We start from the raw sequence: 22,628 nt of genomic DNA on the forward strand, positions 1-22,628 counted from the left end.
ATGACAATATTGTTTTTGATGAGCAAAGGCCACCGGAAAACGAGGGAATGAATGTGCACCATCATCGCTACCAAGGCCGGCAGGGCCCGAGGGGCTGCTGGTGCCCCAGCAGCGGGCGCGGGGAGGGTGTGAGGTCCCCGCTGCCCCGCGTCCAGCCGGTCCACAGCGTCCCTACAGCACCCAGCCTGGGAACACATCTCTCGGGGGGAGCCTCACCGGGCCCCCTCCCGCCCCGCCACGGGAGGGGCTCTGGCCGGGCGCCTCGGGGAGGTAAATAAGGAAACGAGGAGTTTCCTGCTCGGCAAAGCCGGGGAGCCCGGCGGCCGGGCTGGGGTGAGCGGGCGGCGCGGCGCGGGCAGCGCGGCGCGGAGCGGAGCGGAGCGGAGGCTGTGCCGGAGCGGTGCCGGTGCCTGGCGCTGTGCTGCGTGCGCCCGTGCGCGCTGCCGGGCGGAGGGAGGAAGGGAGGGAAGGGAGGGAAGGAGGGAAGGAGGGAGGGGAGCGGCGCAGCCCCCTCGCCGCCCGCCCGCCCCTCGCCCGGCGCGGCGCGGAGGGCGTGGAGAGGCGGCCCCGCTCGGCGGGCGCCCGCTCGGGCAGGGCAGGGCAGGGCGGCAGCGCGGGCAGGATGAGCCCCCGCAGCGCCGCCCGCTGAGCTCCGCCGGCTGCCGCTCCCGGGCCGGGCCGGGCTGGGCCGGGCTCGGCGTCCCCCGCCCCAGGAGCCGCGGCCGGGGATGCGGGGGGCAGCCCGCCGGGGCGTTCCGCCAGGTAAGGGGCGCCGGGGCTGGGGGTAGAGCGGCGCAGATCGGCGGGGGTGCCCGGGGGCGGCGGGCTGGGGCTCCCTCGTAACCCTTTCCGCGCCACCAACTTTCCAAGGCGGCGAGACGTCCCCCGCAGCGGCGGAAAGGACTTTTCGCGCTGGTGCCCAGCCCGGCTGCGGCGGGACCCCGGCCCGGGCTGCGGGCGCACAGGGGGAGTCGCCGCCCGGGGCTGCCTTTAGCGGCGGGGACACAGCAGCCCTGGCCGCAGACCCCCGCGGGAACGAGCTGCTGCGAAACTTGGGCTGCTGCTGGGCGAGGAGCTGCCGCCTGGAGCAAGTGAGTCCCCGGTGGCACAGGGAGGCCAGATGCCCTGCCCGGCTGCGTAGCCGCGCCAGCCGGCGGAGCGAATGCCCCGGCGTTTGCTGTCAGACTTCCAGGCGGTCTGAGAAACCTGCCGGGAGGGCGCAGGCTGACGAGGAGATCTCACAGAGTGGGGTGCAGGCACGCCATAGCACGGAGAAATCCTACGGGAAAGCTGTGCGGTTCGAGATTTGGGCTCTTGACGCGGTCGTAGGTTGGGGACATTGAAAAAGAGTGTTTTGAGGTGCTGAATGAGCGCGTTCATCCCAAAAGAGCCTTCCAGCTCCTGCCAGGGAGTGCTCTGGGAGTGAGCAAGCACCAGCAGGCTGGTGGATGGCTCAGGGGAAGGTGGAGAGCACAAACCCCCCTGTATTTGGTTTACTGAGGCGTTCGCATCCTCGGGAAACAGCAGATGCAGTTCAGCAGATGAGGGATAAACAGGCACAGGTGGATGTTGCGATAAGAAAACTCTGGGACCGGCTGGGTTGGCATTACTTGATCGTGATTAATTAACTGAAAATGTGTATGCTGTGTGCCAGTAGGAAAGAGATGGATTCCCTGATGAAAGTCCTGCACTGGTCAAAGTGGGCAGTAATCTTCTGGTGTTAAAGGATCTGCCGGTCCCTCTGAAATGCAGAGGAATGGACAGAGATGGGGGAACAGGGGACATGCCGCGGTGGCCTTGAGCACAGGAGTCCCGTGCCTTGTCATAAGAAAAGTGCTCCAAGAGTTGATGAATGCAAGAGCAGATTGAGTCTGGGGGGCACGAAGCACCTCCACTTGGCACACAGTGAGGCACTCGAGGAAGGTGGCAGGCACAAGTTCCCAGCTGGCATTCAAAGCTGTGACTGTAGGAAAGCTCTAGTCCTGTACAGCTGAAGAGGAGGCAAGGCTGAAAATTCATTCCCACTACGTCAGGATCTCATGTTGGTGGGGCTTGCTGAGGGGCAGGCTTGGGGACAGAGACCAGCCCTGCTCATGTCTCTGTGGTGGTGCCCAAAGTCAAGCAGTGCCTGTGGTGAGGGGATGGGGTCAGCTTGGTGCAGCCTTTTCTCAGTGGTCTCTCTTTCCTCTGGGGAGCAATGGGGTCCAGCCAGCCGGTGCCCAGGCTGGGTGGCCCACAGGCATGTCTGGTGTCTGCCAGCCTTTGCAGAGCCAGCAGCATGACTAAGCCGCTGCGACCAAGTGGGATGCTTACCCCCCGCCAGATGTCTGTCTTCCCTGCCTCAGTGGCCACAATGTTGTTTAACGGGATAAACTTTGCTCAGTGGGAGAACATTGGGATGTGTCAGGGCCTTTGCCAGTGGGTCACTGGCTGAGAGTTGTTTTGCAAACCTGCGACTTAACTTTTGTGCCTGGGTGGCAGGGTGGGGAGGAGTGGGGCTGCAGGAGGGAGCTGCTGGCTGGGCAGGGAGGCACCGCAGCTGCTGGCTGCCACTTGTCCCCTCCAGCAGCCCTCAACAAGCCGTACTGCTCTGGGCAAGGCGTGCAGGGGTGTTACATGCTGGGCAGGGGGCAGAGGCGCAGGTGCAGGGCTGAGCAGGAGCTGAAGTTGGTGCTATGAATTCTCTGGGTGACTACGCATGCAAGAGTCTCTGGGTGGGGGAGGGGAAAGGGGGAAGAGGGGTTGTCTGCCATGAGTCACATTTTGGGATGTGTCCCCTGGTGAGCCTGCTGCAGTCTCACTTGTGTCAGGAGAGGGGCTTTGCCTTGTGCGGGGTGTGCCGTGTGCTGCTCTGTGCCGTGTGCTGTGCCCAGCGTGTGGGCAGGTGGGCAGCCCTGCCCACTCCCGCAGTCATCCTCCCTCTCCCTGGCACCCAGACCCCGGCGCTTCACAGGCGATCACTGCTCACAGTTGTGTTTTCCAGCTGGTCCCAAAGTCCTGAGTCACTCTGTCGTTTCCATGGAAACAGCCTTGCTGGCGGGAATCAGTTTTGGGGGTAGAGGGTGCCGGTAGCTGGACTGGCACCAGGCAGGCCTGCGGGAAGGACTGGCAAGGCTCAGGCACTCCTCCAGTGCATCATCTTTGCGCCAGGGCTTTTACAAAGGCTGGAGCAGGCACCTCTGTTGCACAGACCCTCACACCTTCTTCCACTCCCTTTTCCCTTCCTCCCTGCCATGGGGAAGCAGAGAGTTTCCCTGGCAGTGGTAACGGAGCTCAGTATGAGCCCATCCAGGTTGAGGGTACAACTTCTGGGGAGCTGGTGAGAGAGGGGGCAGCCTCTGCCTTTGGATGGCAACCAAAAAGAGCAGGGTTTTTTGACTGCCCTGTGAGAGGGCCTGAGGAACAGCACTGACAGTATCAGCAACCACAAGGGCTCCTGCCTGAAGCTCCCATCACTCCTCAGTTGCCACCTCCGGGGATAAGGGAACCTGCAGGGAAGGGTTGGGGCAGGAGTCACGGCAGTGCCCATGTGGAGATGCTGTGGGAACCCCCCACGAGGACGAGAGTGCCACAGTGCCATGAGACACTGCCCTGCATAGCACTTAGCTGCTTTTGGAGCAGAGGAGACCTGTGAGTTGGTACTGACCTCTGCAACTTCCCCACAGACTCCAGCCTGCCTGGCCATGCCTGAACTCAGCTGCCAGTGCAGCCTTCAGTGCCACGGGCTGGCTGCATGGCTCCAAAAGCAGGTAAAGCCCATCACACCTAGGAAGACCATGCCCAAAGCAGGAGCCCCCGGTCCCTGCTGCACAATGGCTGTCCAGCCACATCCTCTGCTCCTTGCACCGTGACTCACAGATGCCATTCAGCTTAATTCATCACCTCCGATCTCCCCGGCACTCCTGGGCTGTCTTGCTGGCTTCTCGCCTGCTCATCTCCCTCAGAGCAGTGCTGGGAGTCAGTGAAGGAAGAGGAGGAGGAAGAGGAAGGCAGGTGATTACGCATTCGCTTCTGCTGGCAGGTGCACAGGGTGGGGGAGGTTGCACTGCCTATGACCATCCTCTCCCTTCCTCCAGGCTCAAGGCTGCGGGAAGTGGGGCAGGGGAGAGGAAAGGCTCAGCACCTTCCTCTTCCCACAGACAATGCTCCTGTCCCTGTGCCAGGCACTGGCTGGCCTCCTGCTGCACTTAGAGCCGTTTGCCGGATGCTGTGTATCCCTTGTGGACAGCCTGGTCCCAATGCGGCTGCAGGCAGCTGCACAGAAATGCAGGCAAGGCAGCAGCATGCAGACTGGCATGCTGTGACCACGAGGGGGTTAGGCTTGGGAAAGGGGCAGTGGTAATCCCAGCACAGTGCCAAAAGAGCCCACTGTGCCTTCTAGCAGGCCCCTTGCAGTACCTGCAGTGGAAGGTGTGAGTGATGTACCCCCACACCATGCTCCATCTCATAGTCCCAGCTGCCTGGAGGGACACACTGAACTCGGCTCCCATCCTTGGGCTGCATTTGCTCATCATTTTTGGTGGAGCTGAGCTGGAGACAGAGCAGAGGGTGATTTTGACTGAGAACACTTCTAGGACAGAAACATCTACAAGGCCGGCATTTCAGATGACTCCCATGGTGTGAGGCTGAGGAGCCAAAACGATCCATGCCTCCTCACACAGGATCTCAGATGCAGCCCCATGGCCCTCTCTCCAGCTGCTGTCTGAACTGCTGGCCCTTGGTATCAGTGCCTGCAGAGGAACAGGCCAATTCAAGAACAAGGTTCCTCAGGGCAGGACTGGGAGTGCAAGCAGCTGTCCTGCTGTGCCTGTGTGCAGGACACGTTCTCCTGGGGCATGTTGGCTGCAGTCCACTGCTCAGCCTGCCCACTCCGAGCCGTGTGGAGCCTGGCACAGCTCCTCCTTGGCAGGTGTTCACACCAGCCTGGCTCTGGCTGACAGATGAACAAGGGGCAGTGGGAGTAAAAGTGATCCTCAGTTGTCCTGGCAGCTCCCAGGTGCCATGTGCTTCTGCTGCCGCAGGAGCTCCTTCAAAGCCCTCAGCTGCCAGTAGCCACCACCCCTGGAGCCCAGGGCCGTATTGAGCAGGAACTGCAGCCCCCCAGGGAGAGGCAGTGATGGGAGGAGGCAGGAGAGCCAGTCGGGAGGTGAGAGGAGGTTCTGGCTGCCTTTAAAAGCCGCAGATGAGACATCAGGGAGGGAAGCCTTCTCCCAAAACCTTCCCCTCCCTGGCTGCAGCTCAGCAGATGGGCAGGGCACACCCCAAGGGTGTCACAGGGCAGCAAAGACTGCAGCTGGGCTATGGTTCAGCACTTGCTCAGTCAAGGAGGTGAATCAATGCTCCGTTTTTCTCCTCTGCCGTCTGAGACGTTTGAGACATTGCAAAGGGGAATGGGTCAGTGTGGGTGGAGAACCTGAAATGATCACAGCCAGTGAGTGATCTGGTGGGCATTGGGACCAAGAAGGCTTCTGGTCTCTGGTTTGCCTTTTTTGGGGAGCCGGCAGCAAGTTTCTGCTATAACCAGGACAGTCTGAGTCTCATCTGCTTCAGCATCCATCAACAATGAAGCAAAGAGTAGGAGCTGAGGTTGAGTGTGAAGGATGCAGTGTGGTTGGCCATCACTAGAGAGCAGGAAAGCATTCCCACTGCAGCTTTCACCTAGGCAACATGCAGAAGACACTGGGCCAGGAGCTGCCAGCAGGGATTCTCCTGTCCTGTTCTGCCTTAGCACACCTGGAAAAATACTTTATCCAAGGGATAGAATATCCCATGTGAACACTGGGGCTGGGTTTCCCCTTTGCAGGGCGGGTAACCCCAATCCAGCAGCAGCAATAGCCAAGCATATCTGACTTTGATCCTCCAGCCATGTGCCACAATCCTTGGCAGGCAGCAGTCCAGGTGAAAGCAACCTGTATTCAAAGCATTATTTTGAGTCTAAACCACAGCTCTTTGTTCACAGACACAGGGAGTTCTGGTGAGGGGCTGCATGCAGCAGCTGTGGCAGACCCCCTGTCCTGGGGTCCTGGTCTAAACCCTTGCTCTGATGAGAGGTCTCTGGAGTTCATAGTTCCTGAAGCTTCCTGCCTCCACAAATTAGCAGGGGCAATCAGTAAAGAATAAAAATATTAATTAAAAAAACACAAGGCTTTTTTTACTCACCTGCAGGTCTGAGCTGCCCTCCTGGTGTCACTTGCTGGGTGACAGGGTCCCCCCAGGGAGTGGAACACATTGAGGATATAGGAACAACACACCATGGCAGCTGCTATGGATTCTGCAGGGACCAAACACCAGCAGTATTGCACTGCCCCAAGCCCACCAGGGATTTCAGTGTGCTCTGGGTTAGAACAGCCCTCACATGCTGAAATCCATTGCTGGCCCACTGGTCTCCCTCAGGGACCTGGTACACGCAGCAGCAGCACTGGCTCTGACAGTCCCACCCACAGTGACCTGTGTGCTGGGGCTGAGCAGTGGACCAGGCACTCACCATGAGTTTGGGGACAGCCTGTTGTTTTCCCTGGGGACCCACAGAGAGCAGGGAAGAGGAAGCAATGGCAGTGATACCGTGGGCTCTGCTGGGTGGGGAGCAGAGACACTTGGGTCTTGTCCCTTTGGTTTGCCTGAGGTGGATGGGCAGGTGAATGTACCACACTGCAGGAGGAGGGACATGGAAGGGAGATGGGCAAGGTAAAGTGTGTTCAAAACCATTGCTAACACTGGTGTGTCTCCCACACACAGGTGTTTTAGAGGATGAATCCCAGAAACTCCCAACAAGCTATGTCCTTTCTCCCAGCCCCAACGATCCCCTGAGAGTAATAGGATGTGGATGGGAAATGTCTGTGCTTTGGACAGCAGCAGGCAGTCTATGAACCTTATTTGGTTAGTAAACAGGGCGAATATTGAAGCACCACCAGAGTTACATCCCCTTCCAGCAATGTGGCAGCTTCCCAGGCATGATGGGTACTCGGGATCGTGGTCCCTGAGCATCCCATCCAAGGGTCCTGCTCAGTTTCCCCTATCCTTGCCCATGTGTGGACAGCAGCAACGCAGGGCTAGCACCACTGAAGTTGTTCTTTGCAACTACAGCGACACACTTCCCTGCACCCCTCCCTGGTGCCAAGGGCTACTGCCCTGGTTGGCAGTTGAGTATAGAAGAGATGTAGTTTTGCATGCTTCCTCCTTTGTAGTATTGTTTCCCCCCCTGGTGCTCAGAATAGGAGAGCCCCGAATCCCAGAGTGGAGCAGGATCTTACCAGCCCCATGAGCTCATTGCTGAGGCACAGCTCTGGCTGCACTCATTCCCAGAGGCTGACAGCCTGAGCTGGCTGTTGGACATCTGTGCAAAGAGGTTTGCAGCTCCAGGAGAGACACTGCCACTCTCCTGAGCAGGAGGTTGCTGGCCTGGATGGGCCCTGCCTTATCCTGACAACTGGACAGAAAGGATGGAGACAAGATAGCACCATCCCCTGACCCTTCCCTGCCACAGCTCCTGCACTAGGGGTCAAAGGAACTGGCTGGTGGGGTGCAAGTGTCTCATAAGGCAGCTGGGGAAGAGAGTTTGCAGCAGCTGGAAGGAAACACACAGACAGTGTCACTGCCAGGTTCTAACATCCCCTTCCTGGGTTGCAGGGCATGGGGTGAGCTATGGGCCACAAGATTTCTGTACACCCACAGCCTGGAAGGAACAGGGCTGAAGTCCTGGCTGGACATGTTTCTCCAGGCTTGCCAGTGTCTGCCTGTTATTTTTCTTGTCTGAAATGGGGCTCTGCAGTGTGTGACTGGGATTGACATGGTTATGACTGATGGACATACATTAGGAGGGCATTTGTTGGTACCTGCATCAGTTGGACAATTGGCAGTCCATGCTCAACCTGTGAATTCTCTGTTGGGTTGCAGACACCAAGACGACCTGCGAAGAAGCTCCATGAAGGTGACCAGCCATGCAATGTTCCTGGAAGGCTGTACTCCTCCTAGCCTTGGCATCCATTGCAATCCAGTACACAGCAATCCGGACCTTCACTGCCAAGTCCTTCCACAGCTGCCCCATCCCTAATCCTGTGAACTGCAGCCTGAGCCAGGACACCGATGTGGCTGACAGGCTGTGCGATGAGAATCCCACTTTCCCATATAACCTCTCCAGAAAAATTCATGTTCTCATCCTTGCCACCACCCGCAGCGGCTCCTCATTTGTCGGGCAGCTGTTCAACCAGCACTTTGATGTCTTCTATTTATTTGAGCCCCTCTACCACGTCCAGTACACCCTGATCCCAAAGCTGACCCAGAGCAAGAGTACGACAGACAGGCGGGTCATGCTGGGGGCCAGCCGAGACCTGCTGAGGAGCCTGTACGACTGCGACCTCTACTTCCTGGAGAACTACATCAAACCCCAGCCTGTCAACCACACCACCGACCGCCTCTTCCGCAGGGGAGCCAGCAAGGCCCTGTGCACACCACCTGTATGTGAGTCCCTGGGAGCTGTGGATCTCCACTTGGAGGAGGGAGACTGCGTGAAGAAGTGTGGGACCTTGAACCTGACGCTGGCCACTGAGTCCTGCAGAGAGCACGGCCACGTGGCCATCAAAACCGTACGGGTGCCTGAGGTCAGTGACCTCCGGGCCCTGGTGGAGGACCCGCGGCTGAACTTGAAGGTCATCCAGCTGGTGAGGGACCCCCGGGGGATCCTAGCATCCCGGAGTGAGACCTTCCGAGACACCTACAGGCTGTGGAGGATCTGGGATGGCACTGGCAGGAAGCCATACAATCTGGACGTGACCCAGCTCACCACAGTGTGTGAGGACTTCTGGAACTCTGTGTCCACCGGCCTCAACCGGCCACCATGGCTCAAGGGCAAGTACATGCTGGTGCGGTATGAAGACCTGGCCAGGAACCCCATGAAAAAGACTGAGGAGATCTATGATTTCCTGGGCATCCCCATGGACAGCAACGTCGAGCGCTGGATACAGAACAACACCCGAGGAGACAGGTCCTCCTCCAAACACAAGTATGGGACGGTGCGCAACTCGGCAGCGACGGCGGAGAAGTGGCGCTTCCGTCTGTCCTACGAGATCGTGGCGTTCACCCAGCACGCCTGCCAGCAGGTGCTGGCGCAGCTCGGCTACAAAACTGCGGGCTCCGAGGAGGAGCTGAAGAACCTCTCCATCAGCCTGGTGGAGGAGAGAGACTTCCTGCCCTTCTCCTAAGGCAGCCCCAACGGGCCTGGTTTCGATGCGTACTGTTTCTAACTGATGCCTTATTTTATTTTCTTTCCTTTTGTTTCCCCCTCTTTCTCTCTCTTGTCTTTTTCTCTCCAAAATTTGCACTAAACCTTGAGCAGGAATCTCAACGGCCGAGTCCAGGGGAAGTGACTGCTGCCCCTCAATACATTTTGGATGCCAGGAAGAGTTTGGTCTCTCCAAGCAAGAGCTAGGACTCTGGATGCATAGCAATGTTTACAAAACACACAAAATGTATAAAGCAACCTTCAAGCTTTCCAAACCGAAGGGTATCTGGGGTACTGTACTTTTGCACTGTTTACTTTTACAATGTAAGAGGTAAATATAAATATAACTTATGAATGGTGTCATCCCCTCCAGAATAACTCCCCCTGCCCCCAGTGAGCAGGTTGGACTGAAAGTTGAAAGTGGAACAACCTCCTCATTTTTGATCTCAGTGCGACATGTCTGTCTGTTGAAGTCCTGTTATTGGGCTGGGCAGTTGGTCAGCTGCTCCCACCTGGTTGTTTGGTAACACCTGTGATACTTCTTTGTGCCAAAAACCTCCACAAGGAAAAAAAAAAAAAAAAAAAGAAAAAAAAAAAAAAGGAAAACAGTGATTGGGTCATTTGGTTAAAGCCCAACACATTTAATGCTTTATTTCTGTGTTTTCTGTAAATAAAAGTGCAATAAAACTGACCTCGGGGCGAACTTCAGCTGAAAGACCTCGGTGAGTACACTGGGGCGGACACACCACCAGGCAAACAGCAGCATCTCCTGGTTTGCCCAACTCCTGCGAGGCTGGGAGCGGGCAGGGCAAGGCTGGGGGAGGAGACACCACAGCCGCCAGGGCAGCAGGGAGCTGCAGCCACCTCCTTGGGCATGTGCATGTTTGCATCTGAAGTGTGTCAAAATGCAAGCAGTTAAGCCAAAAGCAAGAACCCTTGGTTACTTACTGACCTGAAAGCTTGTTGGTTTGCATGGGGGCATGGGGCTTGCTGAAGTGCCTGACTCCAGAGTGCTAATGGTACCAGCACAGTGCACCCATTCCCATCAGGCTGCCCTCACTGTGCCTGACAGTGCTGATACTAGTGTTGGCATGGCCTGCCCTGGAGGACAGGGAAAGTGCTCTGGTGCAGGTCATGAAGCTGCCAGAATGAAAATGAACGAATGAAATGATCCTGGCAATACACAAGTATTCCTTCACGAGCTGCCTGTACGACACCTGGGCCTGTGGGCTGGGCAGGTCAGAAAGCTGCTGAATGGGGGAGCCAGGCACGCAGGGCAGGAATACTGAAAGCCTTACACAAGACGTTGCTGGTCTCCTTGATCCCTGTCTGATGAAACAGCTGGCCAGTTCCTCCAACTCAGCTGGCAGAGTCCCAACAGTCCAGCCCTTGAGACATGTCCTGCAGACCACAAGCAGCTGCAGATGGGAAGCCACTGGGGCCAGTCTCCAGGGTATGGAGGACAACAATGGCCCAGCAGTTTCCCAGTTGCTCCTGGAGCCAGGCAGGGCAGTGACCCACAGAGACATGAGACCACAACTTGTGACATCTACTCACAGCTGCAGATGCCCAGCTTTGGGCCCACTCCTGGCCCAGAGGTGTCTGAGCCACCCACAACTCACCTACCTGGGCAGGTCTTCTCTCCAAAGGTCTCTTCCGAGCTCTGCTGCCCACCAGCTTTTGCTCCACTGTGACTTGGGAGAAGACTGGGTGCTGCAACTGCACACAGAGGGATAGGACACTCTGCCTGAGACAAGGCAAAGCTGTAGCTAGAGGTGATTTTGCACCCTTCTTTCACCCCTTAAAAGATCTCTGGAGGAGCAGCTTGTTAGTGGTGTTTTGTGACTTGGCTTAATGTGGCAAACCAGCTGGGCTGCAGGAAAGGTGAGAAGCTGTGATGTACCCGAGAGCTTCTCGTCTGGGTTCACAGCTCAGGCACCTGTACATCATCTGTGCTGTCTGCCAGGCTACATGGATGGTTCCAGCTCTGTGGAAAGGAATGGGGGGATAGCGTGCACTTGCTGGGGGATGGGCACTTCCCTCATCTCGCTCCCCACAGTGGCCATAGGGGCAGCCCCTGGAAGAGACCGCATCCCCAGGTGTCTTCACCTTCCTGTCACTGCCAAACCCGCTCCTGCCGCCAACTTGGTGCCTCCCAAGCCACACTGCCTGGCTGAGTCTGCCAGCGAAGATGGAGGAACGGGGCAGGTGGCAGAGGTGGCTGCAGATAGCCTTACTGGTGTGCTGTGTGCTGCTCTTCTCAAGCAGCTGGCAGCAAAATGCCAACCAAATAAATGGCTTGATTGCCCTGTTATTAGTTACTAAATTAATCCTTTTGTCAGCACTTAACAAATGCTGAGCTGTTGGCTCCTGGCCTCGACCCAGTAAAAGGGACATCCTGTCTTGTGGCTGATCCAGCACTGCCCGGCTGCTGAGCAGCAATGCTCCCTGAGGGCTCTGCATTCCCGGGAGCACCGAGTGACTCTGCCCTGGGTTAAGTGCCCGTGGAGCAGATGAGGTGGCTGGAGTTGCTGGCTGTGCCCCCCAGCACCAAGACTGCCAGCCAGCCAGCAGAGGGTCAGGCTGCCCCATGGGGGCTTGCTGCAGCTCTGGGGAGGGATGTCAAACCGCCATCTCCCGCAGAAAGAGCAGGCTGCTGTGAGGGGAATTTGCTTCCTCAGCTGGGAAAAGTGGCTATGCAAACCTGCCTGAAGGAATAGCGGCTGTAGAGGCAAAATTTCCCATCTTCAGCTGCTGAGATCCCACTTTCAGGGCTAAGCCAGCTGTCCCCAGCCTGAAAGCCCTCTTATGCACTGGTCTTTAAACCAACACAAAAAATTGAATTTAGAAGTCTTATCCAAACTGTTCTTACCATTCCAATCAGGAAAGGTGCCTGCAGCAAAATAGCTTTTGAACCGCAGTTGAAAGCTATGTCCTAGTTTAAGCAGGGATGGAGATTCAGCTTTGCTTGGTGCCTCATCTAGAGCCCTTAGGGAAGAGATCTAATTTCCCAAGGAATCTCTAACATCTTCCTTCAACTGTGCTTCCTCTCCTCATTTCCCCCCACTAGGAACAAGAGCCAGCATAATCATGGGTTTTATCCTCAAATTTTACTGTAATTAAAATACAGAGATGCAGAATATTCCCAGAAACACACTGCAAAACAAACCAAGCAAACAAATTCAGTAGGAAACCAATTACAGACAATGAAATGATGAAGAACAAAAGTGTTCTCTGGAGCCCAGCACTGTGCACGGGACCGTGTGGCCGCAGTTTTGGGTTGCCAAAGGCCTCCCCAGCTCCTACAGAAGCAGAGTTGGGCCCTGGCTCTGTGGCTCTCTCTAACTATCTCCATATTCCCACTCATGCTGTTGTTTTTACAAGGATGACTTTGCAATTGAGACAAGGAAATGACCCACCCACAGGGGTAAGAGCCAGCAAGGGAACCCAGAGAAAAAGAAGTGGGTTAAGATCTTCCACACACAAAACACAAGGAGACAGAGAGGGGTGGAAGACATGCACTTCTCTCCCAGCCAGGGGTGCTGCAAGGGCAATCACCCTCTGCCCTCCCAGACACTGCAAGCGTAGATGTTTAATGATGGTCTCAGCAAAAGCTTTGGGGAACTCCATCCACAAGCAAGACTGAAAGCTAAAGGAAGGATAAAAAAGTAAAGGCTAATGAGACTAAAGTCAGGGGAAAGGGAGGAGAGGATGCACTTGTTGGTCTCCTTTCAGCCAGGCAATGTTTGTTGGGCACAGGGAACAGCCAGGCAAGGTGGGACACAGGGCTGTGAACAAGGCCACATCCCATCTCCACCATGGGGGAGACCCAGCCCCATCGTGGGAAGATCATGACAAAAGCCTGGGAGAGATTTGGGAAGAGTGGGTGGTAAGAAGGGAACTCATCTGATGCTTCAACCCTCCATTGATCCATCTAAAAGGAAATTGCTAGCAATCATCATTACTATGGAAACAGGGCATGAGCCAGGCATGTACCACCACCACACACCAAAACCCACACTGACCCACTCCCCTTTCTGTGCTCTTCCCTAGGAGAAATGCCATCACATTCATCTTCTGATTCAAAGCCTGTCCTAAGAAACAAATTTCTTCCATGGTCCTATTTTCTTCCCTCACTCCTCAGCTCCTCCTGTCACACCACTCTTTCCTCATCTTCTGTGCACCGACTCCCTTTAATCCTTCCCTCTACCCTGATGCCACCCCCCTTCTATTTTGTACCAAGCTACCCCATCTGGTAGCCATGGGATTTATGCACAACACAGTTTTTGCCCTTCATACCGTGAATGAGCAGTGAGAGAAGGGCTGCACCGGTGGCCCAGGTGGCTGGAGGCTGCGGTAGGGGAGGAGGAAAAATAGGGCATCTGACAAGAGCCAACAGCTTCCCTATCCAATCCAGATCCCACTGTCCTGCAACCAAAGCTGTCAAAAGGTATCTTTACTTTTAGGCTGGGAAGATTGATCCTGTTTTCCCTCTGCTCTGGCACTGTAAATGCCCAGGAAAGCAGGCTGGGACTGGGTCACCATGGTGAACTGAGCAGGCCTAGCACAGACTTTCTTAAAGCCTTTGTGTCCTGGAGAGTCACTTACTCCTGAATGCCTATTTAGCAGTGTGAGACCTTGTTTTTGGAGTAGATTTAATCTTCTACCCCTGCCTGCTAATTTGATCTCTTATGACTCATGGTCCCTAAGCTCTCCTTTAGCTGGGCTGCAAGACCAGCAATTTTGGCTGTGGGTTCTCCTCACCAACTCATCTCCTCTTCTCCAGGCCATCCTGCAAGGAAATGGCAGTTCCAGACAAATGGTAGGCTTTACTCTATTTCCTGCACGGGTGCACAGAAGAGAAGAAATAAAAAGATGGGAAACCCTCAAGGCCCCTGTGGCCTTCTTTACGTCACCTTTATCCCATTTGTCACGCCTGCTCTGTACACACAGTGCCTGCAGACAACAGCTTGGGCAGGGTGTACTGCCTCCCCCAGCAAGAGCCTGTGTGAGACACTATTTAGCCAAAAGCATGATCAGCCCCTCACCACCCACCCAGGGCTTGCTGCTGAAGGTTCTTAGGTTCTATCTTCTGTCTAAGACCTGGGAGAGACATTTAGGAAGAAGACTCTTCTGCCTCAACTGGCCAGAGGCTCTCTTTCTCAGAGGGATGGTGACAACACAGCTAGTTACACACAAGCATCTTTCAGCTTTGGGGCTAGAGCTCGCTTCAGGGGCAGTCTGTGATCTGGAATGAAAGATGAGATGTGCTCAGGGAGAGCAGTGAGCAGAGATCCACGCAGTGCAAACTGTCCTCCAGCTTTGCAGGGTGTTTGAGACAAAGGGAGAACAGACAGGACTTCTTCTGGCCTTGACAACTGCCACGAGCATCCAGGCAAAGTAGAGGTACACATCAAGGCCTGATCTTTCTGTGAAGCCGCTGCCTTCAGAGACAGAATTGACATGTCTGGGTCAACTTGGCCTTCACCAGAACAAAGGACACAAAGTGAGGAAATGCACACACCTACCAAATGCTGCTTCCTCTTCAGAAACAAAAAATGTAAGTCAAACCTCTCTCATGCTATCAAGAGTAGCAAACTGGAGATCAGCAGCTTCTTACCACTGCAAACAGCAGGGGCTACCTGGCAAAGGGTATGGAAAGTGACTAACACCAGCATGATTATCAGGGGGACACAGCAACATACATCCCAAAATGTGGATTTAATAAAGGTCAGAATGAAAACTGCATCACAAGCCCAAGAACACTGAGCAAAAATGGTGGCGGGTGTGTGTGTGTCGTACTTGAGCATTTCCTGATGTCTAAGTCCTAAGCACAAGAGAGCAGTCAGGAAGTGCAACGACCTCCAAGGGGAAATGAAGATCAAGAAAGTTGGCTTCAACGTCTAAAGGATAGGGCTGAATGAAAACAAACAGCACAGACAGGAGAAAGGGGATTTTTCACATTCCTTTGGTTTCAATAAACTACACTCTTGGGCAACAGAGGGCAAAATATCCTCTAAAACATGATTTTCTTTTGACCAGGACCCTATATAAAAACTATATGCTGAAAGTGCCAAAGATGACTACGTAAACTCCTCTGCAGCAGTGGCACAGGTTTGTTTCCCTGGCTGAAGACATGCCTGTGGACTTACATGTACACACGCACGCTAACACAGATGCATATTTATAAAATACAGCACAAGCACTGCTTCACTTGCCTATGCATCCAACACCTATGGATCTAGGCAAATCGCCTGCCAAAGCCAGGAGCAGCAGAGTTAATGGTGGAGCCTGTGGCTTTCCTTGTCCCAAGAATTCCAGGGGACCTCAGAGTGAGTGAGTGAGTGAGTGAGTGAGTGCACGTTTGTGTTTGTATGTGTGTGGCCACAGGGCCCCTTGAGCATCCCAGGCCAGGCTGAGGATGGCTGTGGCTCCCAGATGGATGCAGGTGTCTGGGTTTCTGCGGCACTACCACTATGAGTGGGCTATTTAGTGCAACATGGTCATTTCGAGGAGCGGGGCTGGGGCTGCAGGAGCAGCGTCCAGAAGAGGAGTTGCTGGTGCCCTGTGCAGGCTAACTGCATTGGAGCACGCTCAGCCCCTTGGGAAGTGTTCTCCAACATGGTGCAGCCCACTCACACCCAGGCCACCACTCCCAGGGTGCTGAGTCGTGGGGAGAGCAACACTCTCAGCTTCCTCTCCATCCCTGCAGCAGAACTGGGGTGGCATTTGGGAACACACTCACTCCTGGTTACTACTGACATGTGTGAGTGTGGCCAAGAGACAAAATGCCCTTGTTACAGACAGGGATACTGGAAGGACTTCAAGGGTCAAAGAAAAGGCCTGGTCTCTCTGTGGAACATCACTGCCTGTACTGCAATATCACAAAGGCCTGGCAAGTGCCACTGTTAGCTCCTTCCCCAAATGGGAACATACAGCAGCTTTCATATTCCTCCCTCTCACCAAGAAAATCTGTTCAGAAGTTGATGGTCTGGGATGTGTCATACTCTGGTGTGGCATCACTCCAGAGCTGCTCTGCTGAGCTTGAGGGTTCCCTCTCTGAAGGGTTCAGTTCAGCTGGGGAGCAAGTGACTGGGAGCAGCCTGTGGGAATGGGCCCTGCAAAGAAAAGTTAAGAGGTGCAGGGCAGGAGGGAGGCTTCCCTCTCTTCACAGTATCTTTCCTTTGTGTCAATGGGACTTCTGCAGTTCTCTGCCAGGCACACCTCCCAAACACACCTCCCAGAGGGAAGGAGTCTTTCAGAGGCTGTCTTCCCAGCTGAAGTTGAGTTTGACTACACAACCCACACTTCAAGCCAGGCATAGTTCTCCCCCATCCCCTGTTACTCCTCTCACCCCCAGGCAGATGGAGCCTGATGCCCTCTCCCATCTCTCCATGCTTACAAGAGCAAGAAGGGAGGAAGGAAACTACAAGACAGAGACAACTGCGCCTTTAAAGTCCTCAGAGAAAAGACGGTTCCCAGTAGGTGATGGGAGTGAAAGGCATTGACAGTGGCTCTGTGAGCTCTGAGCCAGGCAGGCAGTGCTGAGCAGGCTGCAGCCAGAGTCTGCTTGGGTGCTCGACCCTCCCTGAAGCAGCTGGTTCCAACTCAAAGAGGTGCTGGGTAGGGGGAGAGTATGGGCAGGTTGATCTTTTGGAAGGGAGCAGTGACAGGGATTAGTCAGCCTTGTCCTTCTTCTTTGCAGTGAAAGGGACTTTGCTGGCGACCGCACTGCCCACAGCTCCGACACCGCCGGTCACTGCTGAGACGCTGCCCTTCACCAGTCCAACGCCGGCAGCGGGGACACTGGTCACAGCTGATTTGGTGAGCTCCAGGCTCTTGCTGCCCACCCAGGCAACTCCTCCCAGTGTGGCCCCCACAGCTCCCCGGGTGATACTGAATAGGCCACCAGTCACTCTCCAGATGACTCCTGCCTGCTGCTGTGGGTGGTCCTTGCTGGCATCTGTGGGGAGAGAGAGAAAGAGAATGTCAGATGTGGGCATGCTGGAGACCTCCCTGGGCACCACTTCTAGCCCAGGATGGCTGTCAACCATGGCACATGCTCTCACATGCACAATGCCTTGCCTTGCAGCCCTAGACCTCTTGGTGCCTGAAGGAGAAATCAAGGCGATCCCAGGCCTACAGTATAGCAGGAAAGGACTTTGAGAGGGTAGGAGAGGGAACAGAATTGTCTGTATGACAGAGAAGAGAAGAAGGCAGGTCAGCTAGAGCCCCAAACTTGCAAACTTTCGTGCTGCAGTGCAAAACAAATCTCCCTTTACAAGAGATGTAATTCCCCTCCCATGCATGTTGGCTAATGCCAGTAAACCACAATGACTAATGCCAGCCCAGGAGGCATGAACTACAGACAGCAACACGTTTGTGTGGCCTGCAGGTCCTCAGAAGCATCTGTTTGGAAGCAGGTCTGGGCTCATGTCAGATGTGGAACTGAGGCACAGCGCAGACGTATCTGTGAGAGATGTAATTGAGTGAGCAGAGATAGCAAACTGCAGTAAAGACACAGTGACAGAAACGTCACCTTGGGTTGCACAAGCCCTCCAGAGATCTCAGCTTCGTATTTAATAGTGTTAAGACAGTGCTTAAGTTACTACAATGTGTCACTGCTGGTTTACCTGTGCCAGCTGGATTGAGGCCAGCATGACATACCCACCCAGGCTGCCATCACACCTGCCCACAACACTGCAGACATGACGTTCACAGCTCACCACTTCTTGGGAAAGGGTTGACTCTGAACTGCTTCTCACAGGATTCAAACCCGACAATTCTCCTGCTGGTCTGCACACGACCCTCTCTCTTTGCATCAGCTAACAAAGTGGTGTGCAGCAGCAATGTAAGAGCTGCACTTTTCAATGGGCAAGGTATTTTGGATACTCTGACTTCTAATTCACTGCCAGTTCTGTCCATGAGATGAGTTACTAATAATTGCAGAAAACACAATAAAGCAATCCCGGCAGGAAAAAAAAGGAACGCGTTCACCCTTTAGTCCATGGGGAGCTGGTGTGGAAGATTTGCAGGTCTAATTATGTGAATTAATTCTTTGCTTTCATTATGCCACTGTAGCTTGTGCTGTGTTCAAACAAAAGTGACAACACCCACAAAAGTAGAGGTGGTGGGCAGGTGATATTAAATCCATTGACATTTCCATTCTGGGAGGGTGATTCAGTTCAGAAAGTGGCCAGTCCACCCTACCTGTTAATGTTCCTAATTCTCCAGCATGAAATAATGCTTCTGACCTCACATTGTAAGAAAATAGCTTCAGCTGGGGTAATGAATATTGTATTTCCAGCTGTTACAAAGACAGCAAAATGGTGAATGTGCTTCTGCAACTGCAGACAGTGCTAAGTGGGAATAATTTTTAGATGGACAACACGTTGTGTCAGAGGAGCAGAAAACCTAGATTTTTATAGGCTGTGCTTTTTTCCCCCCAATGAATCACGAAGTAAGCATCAGTAAAAACATGCAGACAAAAAAGGTAAAAAATAGGCAGAACATGAGTTGGGTCTGTAAAAAGCTAAATAGCAGTTACTTGAGAATGATGCTGACACATGTTTAGTTATCTTACAGCTTTGTTAGATCTTTTCCTGAAGTACGGAAGCTCCCAAGGCTTTATTCACTGGAGCATCTTGTTAGGTGGAAAGGACTACAGAAGGATATTGCTGGCTGTTCAGTCACTGCAGTTTTGTTGTATTTGCACAAAGTAAAGCTATATCAGACTCCAATATTTTGTGAAAGCATCCTGATCCTGCTTATCACAGCCCAGCAGAAGGTGCTGAAATATTCCCCAATAGCCTGAGAGGAACCCTAATACATCACCCCGGGTTTCTGAATCAGAAAAATGTGGGAGCAGCAATGTTGGGGTCCTGCTGGGGTTGCATTGGGATGTCTTTTCAAGGCTCAGTGTTCCTGGAGCTGCAGACTCTTTGACTCTCTCAACCCTAATCCTAAACCAGAATCAGGTGGTATGATGGTTCTTCCCTAGATATTTTTGTCCTGGATTCCTCTAAAATTCTGCAGAGTTTGGAGTTTTCTTGGATTCATACATTTTCCCCATAGCTTCTCCCAGTCTGAACAGAGGTCTCCTTTGGGCAGAGAGTCTGATGTTCACTAGCTCTGATGACTTGGAATAAACCTTATATTGCACATCTATCTGATAATGTGGACTGCAATATGGAGTTGGAGAAGGGCCAGTATAGAGTTTCCAGTGTACAGTTGTACCCAGTATACAACCTATTCCTTACCTATTCCTCAACAGTTTCTCAAGAGGTTTTCTTTTTCTCCTCCCCCTCAATGTTACTGAGACCCACTGGCTCCATGTGCAGTTTAGCTGCTCCACAGTGCTTATCCAGCACAGTCATTTCTGTGTTCTGTCTGCAGTCCGAGGAAGAACTGAGGGGTCCAGAAATCCACACAATTGTAAAGCAGGTCTAGGTAGAAGCCAGAGTGGTTCTCCAAAGAAGCGCTATCCTTCAAGGGTGGCAGGTCTCGTGTTCCTGCTCCCCTGGGTGAGGAAGGAGATCCTTTGTGTCCCAGAGGACTGCAATGCAGAAGCTTTGGGCATTAAACACCTACTGGCATGCTCAGTTGCAGAACCAAGACCTATATCAAAGTAGCAATAATCTTTCTGGCTCTCCCCCAATAAAACTGCATCTTAGGCCACCTGGAACCCATCTGTAGGAAGATTTATACCTCTGGAACTGTAGCTATCTGAACTACACTAGTGTAAGAATCTCTTACATGGTATATGAATGCCTGCAGGTGGACAGGCTACGGACCAGACAGAAGGTGGCAACTGCAGATGAGATTGAGGGAGGATGTTACCCTGCCAGCAGAGAGCTAGAACGTATTGGATAAAGTGTCAGGAAATACTGATGAAGACAAGACAAGGACAAAGGTTCTTTCTGATTAAGCTAGGCAGAGACAACAAAGCTGCAATGCACCGAAGCGCCAGTGCTTGCACACTGCCTGCACCTGGTCTGCAGCCACTCTCACAGTCCTAAAAACTCCTCAGGCAGAAGGGATGGAAGATCTGGCTCTGGGAGGGTGGGAGGCTGTTGCAGAAGCACTGTAACAGCTCCAATACAAAGCAGAAGATGTACCACACCAAAAAACCCCCAAACCTATCAACAGAATGTACAGAAAACCAAACCCCAAAGATGCTCAGGTCTGAATAGATTTGAATGGAAAAAGATAAATCCCTGGTGATCCCAACCACAAGGGACCACATCCTAACCTGGTGGCAAGCTGAAATAGGTCATATTTGTTGTATATTCCAGATGATGTGTTGAAAGCTTTCAAGCCATCCCTGGTTAGTTTATCTTCAGGATTGCAATAAACCCCACAGTAAGCTGTCATGTAAGATAAGCATCAGATTTACAGTGCAAATTAGTCTCTTAGACAATGGAGTGAGCTAAGCATTTTGTTGGCACAGAGGAGCCCAGATTAAGAGCAAGACAGACAGCAGAGATAAAATTACACAAAATAATCAGAGAGACAGACACACCGCCTAAGCAGGGGAACAGCTCTGTTCCCTGGAGCCGGCTGCAGCCCATGCTGCTCATGAAAGCTCTTCACAATCTGCAGAGCCCTTTTTCCTCTCCATCAATGACCTGGCCTTTTCACAGGTCCCTTCAGCTTCACTTCACCCCATGTCAGCTTAGAACAGGAGAATAAGTAGGAGAAAAGAGTTGAATAAAAGGCTCTCCTGTATGAATGCCTGCATTCTGGGCTGGGGCCGGCACCCCACACAACAGAGGTGTCTCCCCACGCTCTCCTCCTTGGCCACGGCCACCTGCACTCCCCGCTGGCTCCTGCTCCAGAGCAGGGGTCCTGCCCACTGGGACAGTCCTTCTCACCTCATCCTAACAGCATCTATGACTCGGGCAGAAATGAGATTGCTAGTAACAGATACTTTCTGTGCTGCCATGACATTCCTCAGGGCTTTGCACTGGATTCATTTGGAGAGACCTGAAATGCAAACCTGTGCTGGTGCCCAGTACAAATGGCACAGGCACTACTCTTGCCCTCAGCTCCTGCCAGCAGGTGATATGACAGGCAGGGTGAACTCTTTATTTTCAAAAGGAATTGTGCAAGTTGCTCTTTCCTACTAACTTATAAAAACAGCCCCAAGCCAGGAGAGCAGTGTCAGGAAGCAGCACTGGTTTTGCATCTTTCCATTCCTGCTGGGCCTCGCACAAAGCAGCCAGGCTGCACAGAGATCTAATGTAAACAGCCAATGTCATCAGTCTGTCCCTCAGCACATGTGAGAGGAAAGGGTGAGGTCACTAGTTCAAACCTGAGTTACTCCTCTGACAGCTATTAAGTGGCCACTGGTTGATTTAGGTAGGTTCCCTCACCTAGAAAAATGTTTGGTCTGGAGGAACAAGCAGAGGGCGGAGGGTCAACTACTCACACGGTTTAGTTCCAGCTTTTCCCAGCTCATTTTAAGCAATACTGAGCAAGTCATTCTGACCTTTACTGCCTCTGCCCCACTGTGATTAAGAATGTGTGATTTTCTGAAAGCCTTGGTTGTTGAGTCACAAACAAGCATATATGGGACACAAGTTTCCAGTCCTGATGTTTCTTGGAGAAAAACCTGAAAGTTTGATTCAAGTGCACTCTTAGTGCTCTGAGAACCCCAAGAGGATTACTGTTATTTTTAATCTTGTGACTTTTTCAAGCCTACCTCAGTTTGAAATGCATGGGGCTGGCACTGATGTTCCTCTTCCCCTTCTGTAAAGCAAAGCTGAAGTTAATGATCCCTATTTCCTAGTATTGCTGTGCTGTCATGAAGGTTAATTAGGTACAGTTGGTGCAGTGCTTTAAACAAAGAAATTGTGCTTGTATCGTCATGACTGGCGCTGATATGATTCCTGTTCCCATTTTCAGTGGAGACACCAATGACAACTTCCAGTTTATCTCTGGAGGGGTTTCCAATTTCCAGACAAATCACAAAGGTGAGAAGAAAACTTGCCCCACTCCACGCATGCCAGCTTGCTGTTGTGGGGCTACACAAGTTTATCCTGCAGCCAAGACCTTCCTTTTGGGTGATATCCTCCTCAGCTAGCACAAGCAGCTGAAACAGGCAGAGATTACTCTGACTGCTGGGCACAAATGAAATCTCACTGTCCACCACTTAGCAGGACCCTTCTCTGGAGAATGACCAACGCCACCTTCTTCCAAGCCTGGAGAAAGCTTAGCTGAACCTTGCAGGGCACATCCGTAACAGGTGTTTATGTCTGAGAGGAAGGAACTGCTGTTCACGTCCTTTTTATCATTTTTGGATCAAAGATCTAGATCCTGCAGTGTCACAGGCAAAATGTTAAAGGAAGCACTACAGTGTTTGTTCCTCAACCACACCTGCTTCACTCCTGCATCAGTCCCGTGCTGCAGC

At 53.2% G+C, this 22,628-nt stretch overlaps 2 protein-coding genes across 5 annotated transcripts in view; one reads left to right on the plus strand and one right to left on the minus strand.

Moving 5' to 3' along the window:
- The first annotated feature begins 307 nt into the window (after nt 1-307).
- Nucleotides 308-13,355, plus strand: CHST1 (carbohydrate sulfotransferase 1). 4 transcript variants are annotated; one of them, XM_063398510.1, is made up of 2 exons: nt 308-333; nt 7,894-13,355. In XM_063398510.1, exon 2 carries the CDS (start codon nt 7,938-7,940, stop codon nt 9,195-9,197), a length of 1,260 nt encoding a protein of 419 aa, XP_063254580.1. In that variant the 5' UTR covers nt 308-333; nt 7,894-7,937; the 3' UTR covers nt 9,198-13,355. The 4 variants fall into 4 exon arrangements, with proteins under 4 accessions (XP_063254580.1, XP_063254577.1, XP_063254578.1 ...); XM_063398507.1 differs by lacking the exon at nt 308-333 and adding an exon at nt 495-762; XM_063398508.1 differs by lacking the exon at nt 308-333 and adding an exon at nt 788-1,091.
- Nucleotides 12,309-22,628, minus strand: part of LOC134551201 (transmembrane protein 263-like) — a 203,236-nt gene continuing 192,916 nt past the window's right edge. Inside the window, exon 3 of the mRNA XM_063398511.1 lies at nt 12,309-17,180. Coding sequence (XP_063254581.1) covers nt 16,894-17,180 — 287 coding nt within the window. The 3' untranslated portion in view covers nt 12,309-16,893. The remainder of the gene's footprint in view (nt 17,181-22,628) is intronic.

This window comes from Prinia subflava, chromosome 5, assembly GCF_021018805.1.
Source record: "Prinia subflava isolate CZ2003 ecotype Zambia chromosome 5, Cam_Psub_1.2, whole genome shotgun sequence".
Classification (NCBI taxonomy): Eukaryota; Metazoa; Chordata; class Aves; order Passeriformes; family Cisticolidae; genus Prinia; species Prinia subflava.

Bases quoted from the DNA above. Each gene is read 5' to 3' on its own strand.
- CHST1 (XM_063398510.1), top strand. From the start codon at position 7,938: ATGCAATGTTCCTGGAAGGCTGTACTCCTCCTAGCCTTGGCATCCATT.